The sequence below is a fragment of the Lissotriton vulgaris genome, chromosome 11, assembly GCF_964263255.1.
Source record: "Lissotriton vulgaris chromosome 11, aLisVul1.2, whole genome shotgun sequence".
In the NCBI taxonomy this organism is placed as follows: Eukaryota; Metazoa; Chordata; class Amphibia; order Caudata; family Salamandridae; genus Lissotriton; species Lissotriton vulgaris.
Window position 1 is genome coordinate 10,788,185 of NC_141699.1, and position 26,033 is coordinate 10,814,217.

At 48.4% G+C, this 26,033-nt stretch overlaps 1 protein-coding gene across 2 annotated transcripts in view; it reads right to left on the minus strand.

Annotated features, from left to right (window-relative positions):
• EP400 (E1A binding protein p400) overlaps positions 1–26,033 on the minus strand; it is a 657,563-nt gene that overhangs the window by 479,959 nt on the left and 151,571 nt on the right. For both annotated transcript variants that reach the window (XM_086942653.1, XM_086942654.1), the window contains 3 exons: positions 24,558–24,694; positions 23,745–23,914; positions 23,154–23,328 (listed from right to left, as the gene is read on the minus strand). In XM_086942653.1, coding sequence (XP_086798779.1) covers positions 23,154–23,328; positions 23,745–23,914; positions 24,558–24,694 — 482 coding nt within the window. The remainder of the gene's footprint in view (positions 1–23,153; positions 23,329–23,744; positions 23,915–24,557; positions 24,695–26,033) is intronic.

Here is a 26,033-nt window from a genome sequence, read left to right on the forward strand (position 1 = left end):
AATGGGGAAGTAGGTTAGGACACAGGGTGCACGACCATAGGCACTCGGGCAGCTGGGTGCTGGGTGCTTTTGAGCCTTCAGGCGCTCAATGTTATTCAACGTGAAAGGTAAAAAGGGAAGAAAGGCTGCAGGCTCAGGGACGGTGATTCTTCAGGTGCGACCACCACTTCGAGAGGTAAGTTGGGATCTTAGAGCAGAGGTAGGTACCCCAAAGGAAGGCACAGGGAGTCGCAGGGCACCGGGTGCAGAGGTGTCTTTGGGCGTCGGGAAATCTTACCCTCAGCTGGTCGCAGTTGGAGAGGTCCCTGGTTATGAGGCTGAAGGCGTAGTCTTGTTCGTCGAGGAGGGTCTTTGGGCGCTGGACTTGTGGTCTTGGATCACTCGGGCATGGGCCGGGCTCGGCGGGTGCAGAGAGGGTTGGTCTGGAGCTTCCTGGCTGGCACCAGGGGTTTGGTGGTTGAGCAGAGCCTCTGCTTATGGGAGACTCAGTCTATAAGAGGGCCAAGGCAGGCAGGTCCTCCGGGTGTCCCAAGGTTGCTGTCCGCAGGAGTCGCCGGGTTTAGGCAGGAGCAGGTTCCAGGATCGACAGGCCCGTAGGGCTAGGGCCAAGTCAGTTGGTGTCGTCCTGTTGTTAGCAGCTGCCCGGATGGCCGTCTTCTTCTTGATCTTCTTTCTTCTTTTCTTATCGGGATCTGAGGAAGGAAGGTTCAGGGAGCCCCTAAATACTGATATTTAGAGGTGTTACAGGTAGGGCAAGGGCAGGGACCAATAGGTCCCTGTCCTGGGGTGGGTACACCCCCTAGCCTGCTCCTCTCGAGTGGGAGGGGGGCAGGAGCCTAGCTGTGATTGGGCAGGGCTCGCCATCTTCAAGCTGGCTTGAGCCCGGTGTCGTGCTTCACCTAGCCTCCCCCACCTGAGGGGTGTAGTTGGCACAGGCTGGCAACCCCCTTTCCTGACTTAGGTTTTCCCGCTGTTGTATAGCATTTTAGGACCCTAGTGTAATTTTCACTATTCATGCACTTATATAGGTACAAAAGCATTTTAGGACCCTAGTGTAATTTTCACAATTCATGCACTTATATAGGTACAAATCACCTAGCCCTTATATAGGCATAGAAATCATAACCATATTAAGACATAACACATGCAGTCCAAATACAGGCATGGATACTATCCACTAGTTCCGATTTCTTGGAAAACTCTGCTTCGGCAGTCAGGGACTTTCCCTTGCTCAAATATTGATTTGTCCAAGAACTCATGGAGTTTTCAAATAACTGCCATTCCCTTGGAGTTCTTTGGTGACGTTATTATGTCCAACTTTACGTCAAACCAGGCACCTTCAAGGTATAAATATGCCTTCACTTGTTCTGGCAAACACACAGTAGTTTGGAGCCGTTCGACTATCAACTTGCCCAACGCAGCTCGCTACAGCAAGTGCCGAAGTAAGCCGACCCTCCAGCTGACCCACTGAGAGAGACACTGTCTTTTCTCTCGCCGAGAAATCCAACTCCAGTGTTTCCAAGCTCCCCTTGCGGGGTGTTAGAAAATCAAGTCACGAGATAGATACCAGACCTCTTTCATTCTAAAGAACAAGTTACTTACCTTCGGTAACACTTTTTCTGGTAGATACAGTATCTGCCTGTGGATTCCTCACCTTGTGAATATCCCCTTGCGTCAGCAACATTTGGAAATTCTTTTTGTAGCTTCGCGTGGACGACGTCATAGAGGCAAGGCATCGCACGCGACTCCGCTGACGTCACCGACACCATAATAGGCCCACGCCGGCGTGATGACATCGGTTCCGCCCTTTTTTCTGGCCTTCGAGGCACACGGACGGACCGATAACAATAGATATATACACAGTATACACAGTACACAAATGACAAGATAACACACACAGTGTGAAGCAAATGCAGGAATGCAATTAAATAAAACATTTCCTTGACAATAAACTCCGGTATAGAAGAGTGGACAACGGGGAGGCGGGTGGGTCAGTGAGGAATCCCCAGGCAGATACTGTATCTCCCAGAAAAAGCGTTACCGAAGGTAAGCAACTTGTTCTTCCGACAGATACATCTGCCAGTAGATTCCTCACCTTGTGAATAGAGTCCCACAGCAGTCCCCACTCCCGGAGGAGGGTGTCCACTCTCCTATACCAGAAAATCTTGGAGGACAGAGCGCGCAAAGTGCCCATCCCTCCTCACCTCGGTATCCAAGCAGTAATGCTTTGCGAAAGTGTGGAGGGAGGTTCAAGTCGCGGCTCTACAAATATCCTCAACAGGTACACCTCTGGAAAGAGCAGATGTTGAAGACTTAGCTCTAGTAGAATGAGCCCTTATACCCTTTTGAGGTTCCTTACCCGCCAGGGAGTAGCAGATCTTGATGCATAAAACAATCCATCTCGAGAGCGTGCGCTTGTGCACCGCTTTCCCCTCCTTGCAGGCAGCAAAACCGACGAACAGTTGGTCATCCGGCCTGAACTATCTCGTCCTGTCCAGGTAGAAACTCACCGCCCTCTTAGGGTCCAAGCGGTGAAGCCTTTCCTCATCCTTGGAAGGGTGAGGGGGAGGATAGAAGGTAGGGAGGGTAACGGACTGCCCCAGATGAAATGGATTTACCACCTTCGGCAGAAAAGCAGCCCTGGTCCTGTGAACCATTCGTTCAGCATGAATGGATAAAAATGGGGGCTTTGAACTAAGAGCTTGAAGCTCACTTACCCTCCTTGCCGAGGTAATTGCCACCAGAAAAACAGTCTTGAAAGTCAAAAGTCTCAAGGGACACTTGTGCAAAGGTTTGAAAGGCGAATCCATCAAAAATGTGAGCACAAGGTTCAAATCCCATTGAGGAACAATAAAAGGTGTTGGAGGAAATGTATTGGTAAGGCCCTTGATAAATCGTAATACAATAGGAGATTTAAATAAAGAGGGCTGGTCCGGCAAACAAAGGAAAGCCGATAAGGCTGATAAATAACCTTAGATAGTTACCACCGCAAAACCCTGCTGGGCCAAAGAAAGTGCAAATTGAAGTATATTGGACAAACGAGCCCTAAAAGGGTCTATAGACTTCTCCCCACACCAAGTAACAAATTTAGACCATCTATAAGAATAAATGGACTTGGTGGAGTCACGCCTCGCCGATAATATGACATCCACCACATCGTGTGGGACAGAAAAGGAATTCAGGTTGCCACGCTTAATCTCCAGGCATGAAGGTGTAAGGTCTGGAGGTGGGGGTGTAGAACCTGCCCCTCCATCTGGGAGAGGAGGTCTGCCCTGTGAGGGAGACGGAGGGGCGAGCACGAGGAGAGGTGGAGAAGATCTGTCTGCCGGTCTTGGCGAATCTTCCTCAGAACCAGAGGAATCAAGGGTATGGGAGGAAACGCGTAAAGGTGTTGCGAGTCCCAACTCAACTGAAACGCGTCCCCCAGTGCTCCTTGCATCGGAAACTGGAGACTGCAGAATGACGGGCAGTGAGCATTCTCGTGAGTGGCAAACAGGTCCACCTGAGGAGTTCCCCACGTCCAGAAGACGTGACGAACCACCTCCGGGTGAAGCCTCCACTCGTGGTCGGCCGAGAACTGCCGACTGAGACTGTCTGCATGCACGTTCCGAACCCCGGCCAGATGATTTGCCATCAGACAAATCTGATGGTCCTGAACCCAGGACAAGAGACGCAGAGCCTCTCTGCAGAGACACTGCGACCCTACTCCTCCCTGCTTGTTGACATACCACATCGCGGTGGTGTTGTCCGTCAGGACTTGAACCGATCGACCGCGAAGGGAAAGGAGGAAGGCCTTGAGTGCCAAACGTATGGCCCGCAATTCCAGAAGGTTGATATGAAGCAACCTTTCCTCTGAAGACCAAAGACCCTTGACCTCCAGATTCCCCAAATGAGCACCCCACCCTAGAGTGGATGCATCCGTTATCACTGTGGCCACTGATGGAGGCAGTTAAAAAAGGCTTTCCTTGAGACAGATTGCCTTCCACGCCCCACAAGACAGATCCGCCGCAGTTTCTCTGGAGATCCTCTCTGACTCCCTGAGATCTCCTTTGTGCTGATACCACTGCCTCCGGAGGCACCACTGGAGTGCCCTCATGTGCCAGCGTGCATGGTTGACCAACAGAATGCAAGAAGCCATCAGACAGAGAATGCAAGAAGCCATCAGACCGAGCAGACGAAGGACCTTTAGGACTGGAACGACCACTCCATTGTGAAATAAAGTTATAATTTCCTGTATGTCGTGAATCCTTTGAGGAGGAGAGAATGCACGACACACAGTTGTGTCCAGTACAGCGCCTATGAACAGGTTGCGCTGGGAGGGCACCAGATGAGATTTGGGTACATTTATCAAAAAACCCAACCTGTGCAACAACTGAGTTGTCTCTTGCAGATGATGGAGCACTATCTCTGGAGATTCTGCCTTGATCAGCCAATCGTCCAGATACGGGAATACCAGTACCCTCCGATCTTCTGAGATGCGCAGTCACCACAGCCATCACCTTGGTGAAGACTCGAGGCGCAGTAGTAAGACCAAACGGAAGGACCGCAAACTGGTAGTGCTGCGACCCAACCGTGAAACGGAGATACTTCCTGCGCGACTTCAGGATGGGAATATAAAAATACGCATCCTGTAAATCGATTGACTCCATCCAGTCTTCTTCCATCAGCGCTTGAAGAACCTGTGCAAGGGTGAGCATCTTGAACTTCTCCTGCTTCAGGTAAAGATTCAAGATCCTGAGATCCAACATTGGACAAAGTTTGCCATTGTTCTTGGGGATCAGGAAATACCGGGAGTAGCATCCCTGACCACTCTCCTGCTCCGGAACCACCTCTATTGCACCCTTTCTGAACAGTGCCAGGACTTCTTCCTGCAGGAGAAGCAGGTGGTCCTCCGAACAAAAACCCTGGCAAGGAGGGTAATTTGGGGGAAACTCCCGAAAAGGAAGAGCATACCCATTCTCCACGAGATTGAGAACCCAAAGATCTGATGTAATCAATTGCCAATCTCGTAGGGAATGGGTAAGCCGACCCCCCACTGGGCCCACATGATCCGGAATGTAGGATCTAGGGCTGCTTTGCTGCGTTGGCGGGGTGCTGGGAAGGGGAAGAGTAGGAGGAGGAGGAGTAGGAGGAGGAGGAGGAGGAGGAGGTTTGACGACCTATGGGACGAGCTCTTTGTCTGCCCCTATAAGACTTGTACAGCGTATTTTGCTGCTGCTGTGGCTGTTGAGATTGTTTGTAGGCTTGAAGGAAGACCTGCCAAATCCTCTGAAGCGCTTCCCAAATGTGACTCTTGTCTGAAGGCCCAACGGCTTCGTCGTCGCTCTGCTGACTTTAAAACGCTCTAAAGCAGCATCAGCCTTCTTCCCAAACAATCCAGACCCATTAAAAGGGCAAATCCATCAAGGCAGACTGCACAAATGTTGAGAACTCTGATGACTTTAACCACGCAGCTCTCCTAGTGGCCACCGAAGAGCCCATGACTCTCGCCACCGAATCTGCCGTGTCCAGCCCACTCTGGATTACCTGCCTTGCTGCAGCCTGAGTGTCCGATATAACCTCCTGAAAGTCCTTTCTATCCCCTTCAGGAATCTTGGGCACCAACTGTTTTACAGAATCCATCAGGGCATGGATGTAACGTCCCATCAGGCAAGTCGCATTAGTAGATTTTAATGCTATGCTGGCTGAAGAGAAGACTTTCTTAGCTGCCTGATCCTGCTTTCTCGACTCTTTTTACCCAGGAACCTGCGGAAAAGCTCCGGCAGACTTCTTAGAACAGGCAGCCTGTACAACTAAACTTTCAGGCAGGGGATGTGTTGATAAAAAGTCAGGGTCATTAGGAGCCACCCTATATCTCCTCGCAACCTCCCTTGAAACAGCAGAGGCTGACAAAGGTTTCTTACACACCTCATAGATTGGCTCAGCCAAAGCGTCATTGAATGGAAGCATTGGTTCAATTACAGAGGAAGGTGAATGGAGGACCTCCGTCAGAATATTCGACTTGTACTCAGCAGTAGGCAGAGTGATGTTTAACAAGTCTGCCGCCTTATTTATCACCACATGGTAAGGAGTCAAATCTCTAGAAGGTGTATCAGATATAGAGGCCAAATCCCACTCAGGAGACAGTTACAGGCCACTAGCCTGCCTCAACTCATCAATAGGATCCTCAGACTCCTGAAGCTCACCTTCCTCCACTTCTTCATCCCGATACCTCTGTTCCTCCAAAAGCCTCTGTGCCTCATGCCTCGACCTCTCCTTCACAAACGAAGCCGACGGATCCACGACCGACTCCGCTGGATTCGGAGCCGGCGTCGAACCCGAAGTCGGGCGAGGCAGCTTAACTCTAGGTCGAACCGGATTGGGCATCGGAGTCGAGGGTCCCGGAATCGATGGATTCGGTGTCGATGGATTCGGCGTCGACGGCTTCGGCGTCGAAGGCTTCACCGCGTCGGAAAATGCCAATGCGGTGCTGGAGCCGGCATGAAAGGCATAAAGGGTGCAGGAGCATAAGCCTGGGGAACAAACAGACTAAACGCCATAGGACCCGTAGGACCAACAGGTGCACCAGACGGGTACATTGCCCTGGAGTAGACACCACACATGGCATTGAGGAATTGCGTCGGATCCTGACCTGGGGCCGGAAAGGCAGGCTATGAGCCTCCAGGCTGCTCCCGAGGGAGCGGAGTCGTCACAACGTCGAACTCCTCTTCAGGCTGGTGCATCGGAGTCGACGGACCCGCAGGCCACGGAACCTCGACTTCACCAACTTCCTCCACCTCACCTTCATCCTCCTGACCAGAAGGATGGGACGCGTCCGGAGAAGGGTTCACTAGCTCCTCGGTGACTCAGGCGAATTCGCACGCGAAGCCTCACCCTCCGAGTCCAGGGCTTCCGAAGCCGAAGCCACCGCTTCTTTATGAAATAGCTTCACTTGCAACTTCGGCCTCGAACGCGAGTCCTTGCCTGAGTGATGTCGGCACTCATGGCTCCTCTTCTTGTGCTTCTACCTCGAAGACCTCGAAGCATGAGCAGAAGACGACTCCGAGCGAGACCTCGAACGTCGAGTTCATGACTTTGAAGTCTTCTTATCTTTCTTGCTTTTAAGTTTTGCAACGAGGAGCTTCGTCTCCCTCTCTCGAAGGGCCTTCGGAGTCATCTTCTTGCAAGAAGGGCAATCCTCGACATCATGGTCGGAGCTCAGACACCAGACGCAGGACTCATGCGGATCAGTGATTGACATTGTCTTGCCACATTCCCCACAAGCTTTAAATCCGGTCTTCTTCGATGACATCTCGACAGAAGACAAATAAAACACATAGAAAATCACAGAGTAACAAAGTTACTGTAACAGCTACAGACGATCCCTTAAAAACCGTTAGCGTCGAAGACGCAGAAAAAAAGGAAACTGATGTCATCACACCGGCGTCGGCCTATTATGGTGTCGGTGACGTCAGCTGAGTCGCGCGCGATGCCGTGCCTCTATGACGTCGTCCACGTCGGCGCAAAGCTACAAAAAGAATTTCCGAATGTTGCTGACACAAGGAGATATTCACAAGATGAGGATCCACTGGCAGATGTATCTATCAGAACCAAGGTACGAAGATGATTAGAACCTAAGAGAAATCTTGGATAGATTCTTGGCAAAGAAATACTAAACCTATGCTACACCACACTTACTTCTTCCCTCGTACTAGACCTAGGTTAGGTACATTGGGGTAGGCGTATTTTAGAAGCACCAGTTGAGTACTTTTAGTCTTTGTTATTTATGTATGTATTTTATGGCTTAGAAACCATACCATGCTTTTACAGTATCATTTTATAATACTCTTCTTGTTGTACACATTATACTTTACAGCCAGTATTACGATGGTAGCAGTTCATTTCTTTTGCATGAGAAAGAAGATTGTTCAATAAATACTTTTATTGAAAACGCCCGTCTCTCTATTTCTCTGCACCTCTGATGAAACGAAGCATGCACGATTGACTGATTTAAATATCTATCTATTGTTTCCACAACTCTGAAGATATGTTTTATCTTGGGGAAACAAAGTTGTCATGTTTATGCGGCTATCAGAAACTAATCCCTTCTTGTTTATTCAAGAAAGTTTCTAGTGACCTCTGAGCTAGCTGGCACTCACAATTAAGTTTAATATATTCAATAGAGACGTAGTCGACCTAAGTCCTACATCAATTCTATAGGATATATTATTCCAATGCGCAGAGCCTATTGGGAATATAGGAACTACACTACACCGCCAGTCTTCCCGCCAGCGTGGGGGCAGGACTGGTGGGGGCCAGTTGCTGGGTACAGCAAATGGTCTGGAGAAGCTCACAGAGGGGGCAGGCCTTTGAAGCTTCCCCCTGCCCATCCTGGGGGAGGAGACCTAGCACCTCGCCTAGGATGTGCATTGTTGCAGGCCCAGGAGAGCGGGGGGCTCTCCACCCAGGGATCCAGCAACATGTCTGCTGTGTGGCAGCCTAGGCAGCCTCTAAGTCCAGACATGGATTGAAGGTTTAAGTTTCAGGGGGCATCTCCAAGATGCCTTCTGGTGCATTTTACATTAATTCTCGCGCTGGCATCAGTGTGGGCTTAATGTGCTGAGAAGTTTGATAGCAAACTTCTCAGTCTTCAGAGAAGCCATTATGGTGCAGTGGAGTTCGTAATGACGACCTCCCAGCACCATATACTCTTAATGGCAGCACTGCACTTACAGTGCTCAGGAATGGCCCTGGGTACTGTAGGGGCACAGGGCTCATGCACCTGTGCCTACACCGCTGGCATAGGGACCCAGCTAGAGGGGTGACTGAGGTATGCCAGGGCAGTGGGTTTGTGGGCATGGCACACAGGGATGTGTAGAGAAATAAGAAAGTATCTCACGTGAGCACCACCAGAGGAGCTACTGGCAGGTTTTCCCCAGCTTGCCCACGTTCTTGTCATCATCGATAACTTTCCCATATAGAAAGAAGTGTGTGTCCAGTGAAAGAAAGGTGTAGAGACAAAACATGAAGTAAAGACCCCATGAAAAACGAGACAAGAGAAGTCTCTAATAAAATTGAGCTAAACTCACGCACAAACTTTTTAATCCAAAATATGAGTTTGCCCAGCATTAAAAATACGGCTTGTTGTGAACCTCTTCAAGGACGGCCAACATGTTTCATTGCCCATTATATATTAGAGGCAAATTCGTCAGGGCAACCGTTGTCAGCAATCACCTCCCTGGACATCTAACAATAAATCAAGAATGACTAGTGAGAGCCATGGGCCCACGTACCAGCTCTCACTTAGGCGTAAAGGTGTATATAGCGTTTATACTTTTGATCCCTTTTAAACAGCACATTTGTTGCTTATAGGTTCAGCGCTATCCAGAAACATTCATGCGGTAACTCAACCCGGTCGTACCTTCTTACCAGCTCCTTGTCGCGTTTAGGGGGGCCTTCTGGATTTAGGTTGCAGGCGTCGGCTGGAGGCTTGAGGCAGGGCAAGGGTCACCGGATCTCGGGTCAGGATCGCCGGGGTGACCTCTTCGTGGTGTTTTTCCAATCAAGCTGGGCCAGGTTCGGCGGGTGCAGAGTGGGCTGGATTCGCCGTCCCTGGCTGCTGCTAGAGTTTGCAGTTATACAAATCCGGTGTTCACAGTAGAAGAAGTATTTGGAAGTGAAGGCAGGCAGGTCCTACGGGGTTTTTGAGGATGCTGGCGGCAGGACACACCTGGATTTCACAGAAGCAGGTTCGAGGGGAGACAGGCCGGTAGGGGTGGGGCCATGTCAGTGGGCGTCTTCCTCTTGTTAACTGGCTGCACGGCTGTTCGGTCCTTCTTTTCTTCTTGTTGTCAGGCTGGATCTGAGAAAGCAAGGTTCAGGGTGCCCCCTAAACACTAGATTTAGGGGTGTTACAGATAGGTAAGGGCAGGGACCAATGGGTCCCTTCCCTGGGGTGGATACAACGCCTATCGTGCCACCCTCCAGTGGGAGGGGGACAGGAGCCTGTCCCTGGTTGGCTAGATCCCCTCTCAAGATGGCGGGGACTCAGAGGTGAGCTTCACCACGCCTCCCCCACCTGAAGGGTGGAGTTGGCAGAGGTGGACACAGCTATTTCCCTCACTTGTTTTTCCCGCCGGCTCTCCTGCCCAAAGTAGGGGGTAAAACCAATGCAGCCACTCAGTCAGGTCACTAGGAGTTGGTTGAATTTCAGGGGGCATCTCTAGGATGCCCTCTGTTAAGCATTTTACAGTAAATCCCACACTGGCATCAGTGTGGGGTTAATATGCTGAGAAGTTTGATACTAAACCTCCCAGTTTTCAGGGTAGCATTATGGTGTCATGGAGTTCATAATGACCAACTCCCAGCACCATACTCTTAATGGCAGCACTGCACTTACAGTGCCCAGGAAGGTACCTTGGCACTTTTGGGGTACAGGGCTCATGCACCTATACCCTCACCACTGGCATAGGGCACCCAGCTAGAAGGGTGACTGATGTATGCCAGAGCAGTGGTTTGTGGGATTGGCACACAGGGATGTGTGCCATGTCGACTCTTCACTTTGTTCTGCACCAAGACACGCAGCCTGCAAAGGCAGTGTGTGTGTGTCAGGGTACAGGGCCTAGAAGGTAGCACAAGAAGTGAGACAGCCCTTAGAGGCCTTCTCTGATCACAGTGCCCTGGGTACCTGACTGACATGCGGCCAGAGATGCCAAATGGGTTTAGGCTTGAATGCAATTTTAGGGAAGGAACATAGGCCCTGGGTACCTTATTAGCAGGAGTCCAGTGCACACTCAGTCAAAGACCATCAGCAATTCATCAAAAAGTGGGGGCATACCATGCAAGAAAGAGGGCACTTTCTCACAGGGATCGAGCTCCCCCGTCTGCCCGACCGATCATGCGTCCAGACCCTGTCCTGTCCCCCTGGCCCCTCGCCCCCAAGCACAACCTACACCTCTGGACTTTGAAACCCTGAACACCATAGCATCCATCATAGTTCAGAAAATCCAGAAATCCCTATTGATCTTAAGAACAACCTTCTCCTCAATGAACATTTAATTGCCACCTCTAACCCCTCCCTTAACTCAGCCCTTCCCCTGCTCACCATTCCCACCCTCCAGCCCATGCCACTGGCAAGCAGACACCTTCGCCCTAGCAAACTTCCAAACTACCTCTCGGAGGAGGAAACTCTAGCCCTCCTTACATCCTACATGACCTCCCCCGACGCCCCAGTCCTCCTAACAAGGAAGTCGATTGCCTGATTCCCACTATCGCAATCAACACCAATGGAACATCTTCCATTCGTAATAGAGGGGTTAAAAGCAACAACTTAACACAAGTACTTTTAGCCTCCCCTTCTTACAACACTTGTACCGATGTTCCACTCTCTGGCCTCCTTATTAACTGTCGTTCAGCTGTGAAACACGCCTCAGAAATGGCCACCTTCATCCTAAGCCATAAAACAGATGTAGCTATCCTAACTGAGTCAAGGCTCAATGATTCCTTATCTCCTTACCTTGATTTATTGCTTCCACCTAGCTATAACATCATTAGACTTGATAGACAAATAAAACAAGCATTGACATAGCCAATAGGTCTCGCTTTTGGGACCTTATAAGTATTTAGTTATGCAGCACAATATCCTTGGTGCAACACCATCAACTGTTGCATGGCTAAACACTTATAAGGTCCCAAAGACCTATTGGCTATGCCAATGCTTGTTGTTTGTTCTTTTTATTACGGATCCGTGTTTGATCAGCAAGGTAATAGAAGAAAACGCATGGAAGTGTTTTTTTTTTTTTTTTAGTGCAGGTGGCAGGAGTTGGTGTGGCAACACAGAGTGCAGGTGGGGGGGAAGCAAGGTGGGGGGAAGCAAGGGGGGGTGGACATGAGAAGTAACAAGTGACTACAAAGGAGGGCATAGGTGGGGGAAGCAACATGAAGGGCTCAGTGACAATTAGAGCGGTGGCGGGAAAGAGAAGCAGGGGGCGAGTGAGCAATGTTAAGTAGGTGTGGGAGAAGCACACGGGTAAACGCTCAAAAGAGAAGGCACAAGAGTGAGCTCAACATCATGGAGGTGGGCAGGGAGAAGCAAAATGGTAACAGATAACTACACAGACTGCAGAGGGATAGAGGTACAAAACAGAGACATGTGGAACACACTCACACTCATGGAGTGCTTAACCAAAAAGAAAAAAGGGGTGCTTGAAAAGCAGATGGGATGGGGGCAGGAAATCCAATCAAAAGAGATAGTAAAGATACTAGACTTCCTGGGAGGGACAAAGACAAAAATCACACACTGAAACACATATCAGCTTAAAAATGAGAGTGACAGGAGTGCAAGCAAAGGTAAGCAATAAGCAGGCTTCAAGCCCCTGTATGTTCATAGCAAACCAACAATAAGGCTTTTGCAATCAGACAGCTATGATGTCTGGCAGGCTCGACCTAAAACCGGAGTATCATTTGGAAAAATTAAAATTAATTAAGTATGTAACAAATGCAATACCTGCTTCTCCTTTGCAACGGGTCATGGGGAAACTGATCGGGTTTCGACATTCCAGGTGCTTATGAAAATAGCAGCCAGGGAATACTGAGCCATTTCAATTCTTATGCGCTCACAAACAGGCAGAGGAACCCACGTAAAATCGGAACTTTGCCTGTCTCAGCATGTATCATACAACCGCAGCTAACGGTATCAATTCCTTGTCATAGACTGAATATGCTTTTCTCTCTGATCTTGAGGTTTTTAACCTCAAACTTTGTAACTCGGGAGCTACTCACCTTGCTGGTCATCTTCTGGACCCAATCATCTCTACTCTTTCATTTGACTGCTCTTACTCAGCACGCCCGCTTGTCTGGTCTGATCACTATGCGATACATTTCGTGCTACCACCTGGTCTACACTCGGCCAGGGTTCATGTGGAAGAAATTAAATCATCTTATCGCTGGGACAGGCTTGATATAGCTGCTTTTAACCTGCGTTTAACTGAGTCTATTCCATCTTCCATTAACACTGAGCAGAATCTGAATGTCCCCATCTCCGGTTGGTTGACAAATGCAGTGTCGGCCCTTGTTCCTCGGTCCAGCAGCAAATGTAGATCCTTGCGCCCACCAGCACCTTGGTATTCGGAGGAGTTAAAAATCCAACGTGCCAAATGTAAAGCCCTGGAGAGGAAGTGGAGGATGTCTTACTCCGCTCCCTCTAAAGTGATCTATAAAGAAGAACTAAAACTCTATCATGCAAACTGCAAACGTGCTAAGGCCTCTCATACTACTTCCACAATCACTTCAGTGCAAAATTGTCCTCGGACTCTTTTTGCCACAGTTAAGAAACTCACAGGAGCTGATACCGTTCCCGCGCTGCCGGCCTTAGATGGCACACAATGTAATGCCATTGCAGACTTTTTTATATCTAAGGTCGAGGGCATCTATCAATCTCTGGCCTCCCTTCCACCTTCTATTGATTCCTCCCAACCTGGCCCTCTTTGCAATGCTTTCACCTCCCCTACTGAGCTCATTCACAACTGGATACCATTCGACGACTCCTCTTTCCTATCCTGCTTAAAAAGCATCAGGTCAGGTTCTCCGCGTGACCCTGTCCCTATGAAAATACTCAAACAACTTGACCTTGAACCACGGAGATTCCTAATGAGGTTACTAAACATCTCTCTCACTGAATCTCGGGTGGAACAGGATTGGAAACATGCCATGGTCGTTCCCTTGCTTAAAAAATCTGGTGCTGACATCACAAATCTTGCCAACTTTAGGCCCATATCCCTGCTGCCAGCTTGTTCTAAAATCTTAGAGCGTCACGTTAACACCCAGCTTAATGAATTTGTTGAAAACATGGGATATCTCCATCCTTCCCAATCAGGCTTTCGCGCTAATTATTCCACCGAATCCGCACTCCTTGCGGTAACTGAGCGACTCCGACACGGTATCGATGGCGGTGAGACCTTTGTGCTTATTCTCCTTGATTTAAGCGCTGCTTTCGATACCGTGTCTCATTCCATCCTATTAGAGTCTCTCCGTTCCCTTGGTGTTGTTGGATCAGCGCTTGCCTGGGTGACCTCATTTCTCAATGAGCGCACCTTTCAAGTTTTCTCAAATAACGCTGAATCTGCGATCCATTCCTCTGCCCACGGCGTCCCCCAAGAGTCTATATTGAGCCCTCTGTTGTTCAATATCTACATCAGACCGCTTGCTTCTATTGTAGAGGACGCCGGTTTGTCTATATATTCATATGCAGACGACACGCAGATTGTGTTCTCTCTGTCCAACAGCAGGGTTCAGGACACTTCTGCCCTTAAAATCGGCCTTTCTCGTGTTGCAGCTTGGATGCAAACCCATCTGTTAAAGCTCAACGGAGATAAGACCGAGGTGATCATACTTGGCAAACAAAAAGATCTATGGGGTTCAAGACACTGGCCCAATGATATGGGCCCACTGCCTACCCCTGTGCCTGTTGCTCGCAACCTCGGTGTCCTGATTGACGACAAACTCTCGATGAGGCAGCAGGCAACTAAGGTCGCTGCAATCTGTTTTAACACTCTTCGTTGGTTGCAGAAGATCATATGGATGTTGCCTGAGTCCACTCGTAGAACTGTCGTACAGGCCCTTGTGATGTCTCATATCGACTACGGTAATGTGCTTTATCTAGGAGCAGATAAAGCCACAATCAATAAACTCCAGGTTGTACAGAACTCAGCTGCCCGCCTGCTGCGCAATGTCCCTCGAAGAATGTCTGCAACGCAAGCTTTACGTGACCTTCATTGGTTAAAAATTTCGGATCGTGTGGCCTTTAAAACTTTATGCCTTCTATTTAAGATTCGTCAAGGTTCTGCTCCTATTTACCTGCAGAATCTTGCTCAGCCATACCAGCCTGGCCGCCTTCTGAGGTCATCTAACAGTGGCAATCTTGCGATTCCTAGAATCCGATTGGCAAAAATGGGAGGCCGTTCATTTGCATATCTTGGACCTAAGATGTGGAACGCTCTCCCGTTGGCGCTAAAAACAGAAACGAGTCTTCTCGCTTTCCGTAAAAAACTGAAAACTCTTCTGTTTTAAATCTTTTGGTCTTGTGTCTCCCCTCTCTGCAGTTGCCTGTTTTCTTCTCTAGTCTGTCCCTGGCGCCGGGAAACCCATTGCGGGTAGCTGTGCGCAATACAAGTGCAATAAAATAAATATCAGAGAGATTTACCAGAAGCCAGAATGTACACAGGATTGGTGCAAATGTTGGAGCCCATCTCTGCCGCCATCCTCTGATGGAGTACCAAGAGCTAGTGGGATCTCCGTCTGTCCTTATCCCAATAGACACGGTAGGGGAGAAGGACAGAGAGAGAAGGCAGGTGATGACAGAGGAGAGAGCCAGGGCGGACAATGACACGATTGCGGTAGAAGAAGAACCAACATTCCGGGGAAAAGAGTAGAGGAAGTAGAGGACACGAAACAATAAAACAGAAGAAATAAAAGGCAGGTTAAACAAGGCAGAAGACTAGGAATGATGGAAGAGGAGTGCTGGAAGTAGATAAAATAAAATGCAGGTGAAATAAAAGAGTGGACGAATGAAGTGACAACAGATGAACTAGAATTCAGCAGCAGAGGAGGAGGAAATGAATAGGTGGATCAAAGGGAATTAGAAACAGAAGGAATAGAAACATGGTTTAGTAAGGAGAGTGACCGCAGCACTGTCAGCGGACCCGGTGTAGCCATGGTGATGGGGATGCTGCTCGGAGAGAACAGCAAATCCTGCCTTCAGCTGTGCCCGTCAAAGTGAAAGTGATTGCGATCGCGGGCTGGAAGGGTGCCCGCGAACGATTCACTTAATGAGCTATGAAGGAATCGCACGCACAAGCTCTAGGCCACAGTGGTAGCATTTTTTGAAACCCTTACTAAAGTCTTGCCAAAGCATCGCATGCGCTGGCTCAGGCGAGACCTAAAAAGTGAGAGGCATTGCATGCATGTACCGTTCAGACCTCCTCGTCAGAGAACTCCATGCAGAACCCACGGACTCATGTGAATATCTTGCTTTCTCCATTAGTAACGAAAAGGACTCAGTTATGCAAATTACACATCCTCTAGCACCTACTGGACAAGAACTACAATTTCAAGGATCTCCTCATGGAAATCATCGCTACGAAGGTCTCCCCCCACACCAATGACACTTTCCTTGGTGACTTATGTACATTGGAACGACCCCAATGATTCCCAAGTCAACACTGTCAAGGTCTTCCTCGCAGACCTATCACTCACCAAAGGCATGCACCCTACCTACCCACACTAAAGGCGCTACTTTGGATTGGATTTCAGATATCAGATTTAGTTTATTGTACAGTTAATAAAAACTCACAATTTTAAAGCGTACAAATATTTAAAAGAGGTCAATGGCTACATGTAAAACATAAAAGGAGCTGGTGGCTCAAATATTTAAGATCAGAAAAGTCTCAGTTTGGGTTAAATAGGGTCCTTTGGGGTTTACGTGGCCATGGAGCTTGCAGATTCTGGAGGCAAGGGTCTCCGGGAAGGTTTACACTGGTTTTGTTTGGCTAATGCTTTGAGTAAACCCTCTGGCTGTTTCATTTTGCCTGGTGGCCACTATGTCGAAGAATTTTGTTGTTCTGCAATTTAGCTGAGTTTCTTCGGGATTAAAACAAAGCATCACAGCCTGCCTGCAGCTTGTTATGCCCTTCTGGTTCCATAGGGTCCGAAGCAGAGAGCGCCTTATGTCCAGGAGGTTTGTGCAGATGCAGATAATGTGTGTGAGGTCCTCTGTCCCAGAAAGACAGAGACGGAAAGACAGAGACGGCATTGGTTTGCAGAGTTTTCCCTTTTCCATGGTGCAAGGTGGGGTGCTATAGGTATGTTGCCGAGGCGCATGTTGAGGAACTTGTTTTTTGGATTGGATAATCGCTAAGGTTTCAACGGTCAGGCTGAATTCAATTGAGCCATGCGACTTGTCAGACCACCACGCCATCACCTTCACAATACCGGACTACCTGCTGAAATGTCTTAAGTCAACCGGTGGAACCAAAATGCTGGCTCAGAGACACTAAGAGCCTTGACCTCGAGAAGCTAACAGCTTGCTGCGAGAGCGACCTTCACCCCCCTAATCTTTCTACGGTCAACAACCTCACAGAGCACTACAATTCAACTATAACTAACAATTTGGATGAACTGGCCCTGTTAAAGCTCAAAAGGTCCCAAATCAAAGACAAAAACCCCAGGTTCAGCGGACCCCTCAATAGCGAAAGGAGAGCTCTCCAACTTAAAGAAAGAAACTGGAGACAGCACCCCTTAGACTCCCATCTTAAACGTCTCGGCCTGGCCAGAAATACTTACGACAAAAATTTCCTCTTGTCCAAAAAAAGAGTTCTTCAAATCAGAACTGGAAAATACCAAGAACAGACCTGGCAAACTCTTCAAAATAGTCAAACTTCAATCAAACAAACTCGCGAAGTCATCAAAAGAAACAACTAAATCCCTAATAACCTGCGAGGAGTTCTCTTCCTCCTTCACATCCAAATTCAACACGCTAGGTAACAAACTCAATGCTACCTCAAATTGTCCTTCTCCTACTGGAGCCCTTCTCCCCTCTTGTCCCCTCCAAACACCAAAAAAACAAGGCTCACTGGTCCAACTTCGAACTTTAAGTTGACCAGTCCATCTCTAAAATTCTAGCCTCCTCAAAACCGAACACCCACTTGAACGACCCTCTCCCCGCCAACTGCCTGGCAGCGACATCCCCACTCATCAATCACATCTGGACTACAATTATCAACGCTTCACTTCTTCAAGTTTCCATACCTGACTCCCTGAAAACCGGGTAAGTCATCCCCATCCTAAAAAACTCACTCTGAACTCGGATATTCCAGACAGCTTCAGACCTATTTAGAATATTCCTCTTCTTCCAAAAGTGCTTGAGAAATGTGTGCAGCTACAACTAAGTCAACACATCGCTGATTTCAATTTACTTGACAATTTCCAATCTGGGTTCAGGCCTGGGCATAACACTGAAACCACTATTCTTCACATCGTAGACGATGCTCTCCTAGCCCTGGACCAAGGCAAAACCTGTCTCTTGAGCCTTCTGGATCTCGCCTTAGCTTTCGACACAGTCAACCATGAGAAACTTTGTGAACGCCTCGAACACAGGATGGGCCTAGGTGGTACCGTCCTCAAATGGTTTGGTTCCTTCCTCCAGAACCGCTCCCAGGTATTCTTAGTCAACGACAACCTATCTGCTCCTTCCCGGATCTCTTCCCGGACAGCCTTTTGTTCAGGACCTCTTTAGAGCAGAGGCTCCCACACCCGGAGGTCAGAACAGTGTCTTGAATGGCAGGCTGGCAGAAACCAGTCAGGGAGCACACCAGAGGCTGGTAGGTTTTCAGGGTGCACCTCCAAGGTGCCCTCTGGCTGAAAGTATTGGTAAATCTGTCACTGGAATCAGTGTGAGTTTACCAATACGAGATGTTTGATACCAAAGTTACTGTTTTCAGTGAAGCCATCAAGCAGCTGGGGAACTCATTTTCACCACTAACCAGCACATTTTAAAATGGCTTTCCTACCTGTCCACGTGCACTGGCAGTAATAGGACTGAGCAGCACAGAGACATATCTGCTCATGCAAGTATGCCCTCACATTTAATATTCAGCACTCTGCCTTTGGGATGTCAGGCCCGGAGTAGGGTTGATTTATAAATACCACATGCAGTGTTAGGGGACATGGTACACAGGAATGTGTTTAATGTTGCGTTTTCACTTTTTTCTGCACTAAAACGAGCAGCCTGCAATGGCAGCCTTGCATGTGCTTGATGAGAGGTCCCTTAGGGTGGCACAAATCATGCTATTGCCCTTAGGGACCCTCTTTTGTACCCCAGGCCCTAGGTACCAGGGGTACCAGTTACTTGGGACTGAAGAGTTTGCCAAAATTTAAAATTTTTAGGGAAAGAACACTTGCAGGAAAGTGCCACTTCTTGACTTGGTTGCCCTCACTTTGTGCCTGGTATATGATGTGATTTCGACTGAACGTGCACTGGATTCCTGCCTACCAGGTCCCCAGTGCTAGAGCTCTTTCCTAAAACTGAAATATCTGAAAAAGACCACATACTTTAATACTAATGTATCTGCATTGATGAATCAAATCACAATCCAATACACATGCAAATACTGTGAAGATGTTGCGCAAATTTGATGCTCCCGGCATCGAGGAGTGCGGTCGGGCTTTAAGGCACACTCACAAATCACCTATGCTCCTAACCCCTCTCTTGTAGTCTTCGCATCAAGTGGTAGGTCCGCCTTCAAAACTATTGAGGAAGAGGACTGACCTGATGTCCTGGAAGCCCTGGACAGAGTCGCCCAGGAAGCCTGATTGAAATTCTACCTCTAAGACGCTCCACAAGTGATATTGGACTCTGCAGAGGCTGCAAAGGGCTGGCCTCAGGCCCCCTCAAAATTCTGGAGGTGTCCGGCTACCCAATGCAACCTCACCCAAATCCTTTGTGACTGCCCTTCAAACCAGTCCTTTTGGGCCCATGTAGGGGACACCCATGCCTCTCCGGATCTTCCTCACTCCCTCGGTCTTCTCCATGATCTCAGAGGTTCCCCTGACCTATCCAAGCCGCAACCCTGCCACCTGTACACAGCGCTGTCCACTGGCAAGCTCTGCATCCTTCTTCAGTGGCGTCTGCCTGTACCCCCCCTATCAGGAAGCCGGGACGGTGGCAATGATACAGACGGCGTCCCATGAACGCATAATTTACGGTAAGCTGGAGCAGGCCGAGGTGCTCACTTGGACATGGACACCCTTTCTCTAAGATGCCCCCTGAGGCTGATCGCGTCAACACCGCCTCCCACCTCCCCCGACGGGCACAGGGGATACATGCACTCCACCCTTCCACCCCCTAAATCCCCACACAGCCAACTCGGCTGTGCCACCCACGAGCTGTCAGGGCCGCCTCCTCCCCCCGTTTTACTCCAGTCCCCCATACCCACCCCAGCCTCCCTCCCTTGTCCTGCCCCTCCTCCTCCTCTTCCCCCTCCACCACCCGGTCCACTTTTTTCCCCTCCCTCTCTCTGCATCTCCTCCTCCATTCAAATCCCTCCCACCCCCCGCGGCACCCCGCTGCCCCTCCCAGCCCACGGTCCTACCTCCTCCCTCCCCCCCTCCCTTTCTCCGACCGTTGCCCCCCCTTTTTCTCCCCTACCCTCTAGGCACACTGACGTGCAGACGCCCACCCACGCCCATGGATCCCTGCCATTGCACATTTGTGCACCTTTGTGTTCTCCCCTATCAAGGACACTGTACTCCCCAAATGACCATCGGCCTAGGGTTACCCCCCACGACCCGCTCCCCAAACCCCTGAGCACCTCCACTGCTATCCCTTCCCCCACTGCTGTGGCACTCATCATGGTTCAGGACGCGAAGCCCACCCTGTGACATGGCGACTGCCTTTCCCTTTCCCCTTCCCCTACCACCCCACGCCACACACACACACACACACACCTCAGGTACCACAGCTCATGGGCCCCAACACCGACTGCACTTGAAGGCATGCCTACGGCACACTACACTGCAGCCGCCACTCAGCCACAGGGCGAAAGGATGGGGACACTGTCACCACTAGTGACATGCGCCCTCTTCACATTCCCGCCGCTTCCCCACCAATCCTTTTCCCTTCCCAACTTCCCCATTTATTACTGTGCCAATCAGTGTTGTTCACTACTGCCTTTATTGCAGTGCAACCTGGTTGTAAACTTTTACTTCAATGAAAAATGACAACACAAATTGGATGCTCCCGAGAACATTTGTGCTGTATCTAATTTTATCATACTGAAACTGCAAATGTAGTATTGATGTCGAAGTTCTATGTATTGATGTTGCGCTGTCAAAAATATACATCGGTACCCAGCTGATATTCAGATGAGAAAGATAGACGGAAGGTGTAGAGAGTATAGTGCTGTAGAGGTCAGGTCACATCTGTAGAACTGGAATACTGGAAAGTGAGTGTATGCTTTTGTTTATAATTGTAGAACATTAAGAAAAAGTTGTCCCAGTGATACATGGGTGACTGTATATCCATTCCCCAATGCCCACTCAAGCACTGTGCAGTTTGCAGGTGCCCACAGGCCTTGTCCCTTTTCATTAAGCTGTGGATGGTTAAAGTAGTGGCCAACTCCCACCATATGGTCCCAAAGGCACAACTGTCTCTATTTGAGAATCTACCACTTGTAAGATTTTCCAGTGGCGGAGACTTACAGTGGACAAGGGCAGAAGAAGGACCTGGCAACTGGATGACTTGGGTTAGCCTTGAACCCGGTTTTAAAATATGATATCTCCAAAACAGTAAAACCTGGAGAAATGTTTCTACAGCATTGAATCAGGATGGCCCCTTCTAGCCAAAGGATCTGAAGGCTGCCTGTCTACTGGGCTTTTTTGGGCTGGAGCTAAGTAAGTGTGAAAGGGGAGCATAGGTGGGGTCAGGATGAAGCAATCTAACCCTTTTCTAACAGTCTGTGCAGGTGATGAAGCAGCTCCTCAACCGAGATGTCCTACTTCGTTCTTTCCTGGCTAGCTAGACTAGTCCTGCCTTCTAGTTCTTGGTTTTTCTCAGACCATCAAGATAGCCCAATGTAGAGTCTTCTAGACAGCTAGGCCTAGTAAAGATGTTCCCACTTCAAGGCAGGTGCAGTTCAGTTCCTCAGCAGTCATTTCGAGCTGGGGTTAGTGGGTGACATAATTCTAGAGGCACAGGCCATTCCATCTTTACCCCTTTGAGGAGACAGTACAACTCCTTTCCCAATAAAAGGTCTAGTCAGTTTCCTTTCTTTCATTTTACCTTTTTTGATTCTGCTGTTTAAAATTCTCTCTTTCATTCCCTAAAGTTCATGTCTTTTTCTTGACTTGAATTCTACACAGACGTTAAATGATCTGCAATCTCCATGCTAATGGTGGTAGTATAAACTGGTCTGCTCCATACATGAGGGCACTCATTTAGAGCTGATCTCACACAATCTTTATTTTAATCAGCATGCAGGCTTTTGGAAAGAGAAGCAATACCTCCTGTTGAACAAGGTGATTTGCAGCCAAGGAATCACAATGGTATGCACATGGTATTTCCCAAAAGTGCTCCACTGCATGCGACAAGAGGCACTGAAGGGACAGATAGGGATCCCATCCATCGACTAGGGAAACCCACCTCTCCCTTGTAATGTTGCTAAAAAGCATGTCTCTATGGGAGCAACAAAGAAACAATGATGTCAAAACAAGCATGAGCCTATTCGGTGTGCAAGGGCCATCCTTGAATTTGTGGCACAGGTTGTTCTTGCATCTGTGAAACTTGCTGCTGTACTATTGTCTGCTGTGATAACGTCCAGTGCAACAAATCTGTCTTGTGTTGCAGCAGAATGAAGTATGTGTGTGTTGTCTAAGTGTATCAAGGATGCTTCTACATGTGGGACTCTTTCATATTGCAGGGTTATGCAGTAGAAGTAACAGAACGCTAACAGGCTGACTCCTCACACACTGTATAACTATCTCTATTGGCCAGTCCCGCTCATCCTTCTTCACATCCAACAAGTGGAGAATTGTTCTAGGGCGCAGCATCTTAGGGCTAGGGACTCTTGTTCATCCTTTCGTACTCCATCAGTCCTATTGTGCTTTCACCTAGTAGTCAAATGAAACCGAGATACACTGTATGCTAAGGACCGTCACACATGCATTGTTGAACAGAGCGGGTGGCATACAGGAACGCCTATCTTGCGGCCTCCCTCTTTCTCCCAACAGCTATCCCATCTCGAGGCAACATTGTGCACGCTTATCTTCCAGAATCCTTATGAAACCACATGCTAATCTTCAGGCATGAACCTCAGAAACAGGCACAAACAAAGCACTCCTGTCTGAAGCATTCACACAGTGAAAAACAATTACTTAAGAGTCATTCAGTCTAGTTCTTTATCCCACTCTTCACACTCAGATACAAGTCACAATGGTGGAAAGATCAGCCCACATACCCTTCTTTTCTCACTAGATCGACACCCTTCAAATACCCATCACGTACATATGATCAAGTATACAAAAGGGGTATGTTGAAAAAACACAGTCAATGATAAGTCTAAAGGAAACTTAGCTTGGGATTAAAATTGTAAGGGAAATAATCAAGAAAGGCTTAATGGTTTTACCCTGTGCAGCCTGATGACCACTTTGTGACCATAATCCTGGTTTTCCTCACTACCGGTTTTTACTGGGAAGTCTAGATAGGAACGGGATATGCCTGGGATAAGGAAGTGCACCATAGTCCACAGCTCCATCATGGTGTTCTGTAGAGGTGTGTCTCTCAGAAGTAGGCGCCGCTGGCTGGGACAGACACAAAAATAAAACAAATGTGTTAGAGGCAAGCAACTGCCTTCCTATAACCATCTTCATAATGCGGTCATCTACCAATGACTTTCAGGCTGCAATGACTGGCAGTTCTCAAACTGAGATAAACTCTTGTAGGTAACAGTCTTATTCAGGATCATAAAAATATCTTCAAGTGTCTGTATAACGACATGGCAAAACGTCTGCCATGTTGGATTGACTCAATTCCTGTTAAGGTGCATGTAAAGCCTGCATCTAAGACAAACTGAAATACTGCACCAAGCAAATAGCCACTCAATAGGTCATGCTCTCAGACACGCTTCAGAATGCAGCAGTACAAAGCTAAATGTAATTTCTCATACCTTAATCTAAACCCAGTAATTAGGAAAATGGAGACAACTTTCAGGAGTTACCTTCTGAGATTGAAAAGGGCCACCCAGTGCTTCTCGGTCATGGGTTTGATGTGCTGGACCTCATCCAGGATCAGGTAATTCCACCTCATCTTCGAAAAGGCCTGAAGGCCTTTGAAGAGCTGCTTGTAGGAGGTGATGCACACATTGAAGCTGTTGGGCTCCTGCCATTCCTGAAAAAGGACACAAGCCGAACTTTAGTTCAGGTTCTCCCCTCTTCCCCCACATGAGAGGCGGCAAAGCAGTAACTTGCCATGACTCTGTGCTCACTGAACCACAGGTGTGAGAGTGCAACTGTGAGGCAGTAGCAGACAATGTACACATCAGAAACAGCACTAATCTCCCCAGTGTGTACACTGTAAACAATCAATTTACTGAAGCTACCCAAGTAATCAAAAGCTGTTAATTTTCAAACATCTTTTACCATTTATATTTTGCGTATACTGAAAATATTTGAGATTGCTGCATCTGACACCATGCTGTGTACATGGTAAACTTCAGAAAATCACAGAACCTACCTTAGTACTGTGCATACTGTAATCACAGCTCTTGATAACCATCTCAGTAATACTTATACAGTAAACACTGCAACTTGCAAAAACAATACTAACAGGCTTGCGTACTCTCTATACTATATACACTGCAAACATTTCAAACGCCTGTACCCACCTCAATACTGTCTACACTATAAACATCACAAACCGCGGCATCCGGCTCAGCGTGATGGTGTATACTGTGAACAACAGCGGAAGTAATCTGTATTCTGTAATTAACACTCATTACTATACAGGCTATAAATATCACAAATTACTACACCTGTCTCTTTTTCCTCAGTTCTCTCTGGCGGCCATAGTACAAAAGGACTTTGAGGCCTGGACACCAGCGTTTTAATTCGAGTTCCCACTTCAGAATTCGACAGCTGCGTACAACGATCAGGTGTGGCCCCCAGTTACCTTCAGGAAATAGGATATCAAACACAAATCAGCAGAAACCACAACTAAAGAACACCCCAAGATCATAAGACTTAAAAAAAAATATATCAAATGTGTGTTGAAAACGCAGAATATGCAACACGTCACACTATGCTCTTAGACTTCTGCCTGTGTACACGAGAAGTCTTCCTCATTCAACCAGCAGAATGCAAAGTGCTCAACCTCAGATAGACAGCTGCATTTTACTTGCAGAGTTCACAGAAGACCCTCGATTACAAATAAGCAGGAATTAGCATAATGTCACACCTACTGGATGCTGAAGGAAGAGCAGCACCTATCGCAATAACAACACAATTCTCATCTAGTTTTCAATATTACAAGGAGACTTGGAAAAGCCACAAGGGCTCAAAAAGAGGGAATGGTGTTAAAAATATTAACATGATCAAAATGGTAATGCATAAAGAAGCTGTATGCCTCACTATGGATGCTTACGTGTGAGAAAGAAGTACGAGTTACTTAACTTTGGTAACAATATATTTGGTAGAGACGATTCTAGCTGCAGATTCCTTCACGTTAAATTATCCCCAGGTGTGAGACTGGATCCAAAAACTTTTTTTCTACAGCATCCCTACGCTCCGGGGGACGTGGCAACATCACGAGACTCCGCCCAGGCGTCGTCTGCGTTTGTGACGTCAGGGAGGTCACATAAGACCCGCCCCAGCGCCCCTACGTCGGTTTTCTTTGGAGAACTTTTCCGCACCACAACGCGGAACCACCAGATAAAAAACTGTGGAAGCATGGGAACAGTGTGCGAAGAGCAGAAAAATTGGAAAGAAACGGTGACTAACAACACCACACAGAGCAGTGTTGACACCGCAGAACCCAAAGGCAGGGAAAGAAGAAAGGACAAGCAGAGCCCTGCGCAGCCACCCTGCCAGCACAGAGACAGCATCCCACCCCTGTGCCCCTAAGGCAAGAAACATGTGTAACAGTCATGGCACACGTAGTAACCTACCACCCCCATACTGAGCAAGGAAGGGAACCAGTCCCAAGACAGAAAAAGACCACAAACTTCCAAGCCACCCCAACATGGAGGGCAACCACCCACAAGGGACAAGGACAAGACATGGCCAGATGACCCTTAATCAGAGGATATGGAAGGAGGGAGGGAGGGAGGGAAGGAAGGAAGGAAGGACAGGGATAGAAGCAATCCCCCCCCCAAAACCTGGAGTAGCCGGAGCGGCAGGGCACCGGAACCCCATCCTCCAAATAACTAGGGGAGGATAAACCGCCCCCAGATGGGGCCACCCGCCAAGAACAAGGAAGGCACTTACAGGAGACACAGCCCCCCACCGGAGGC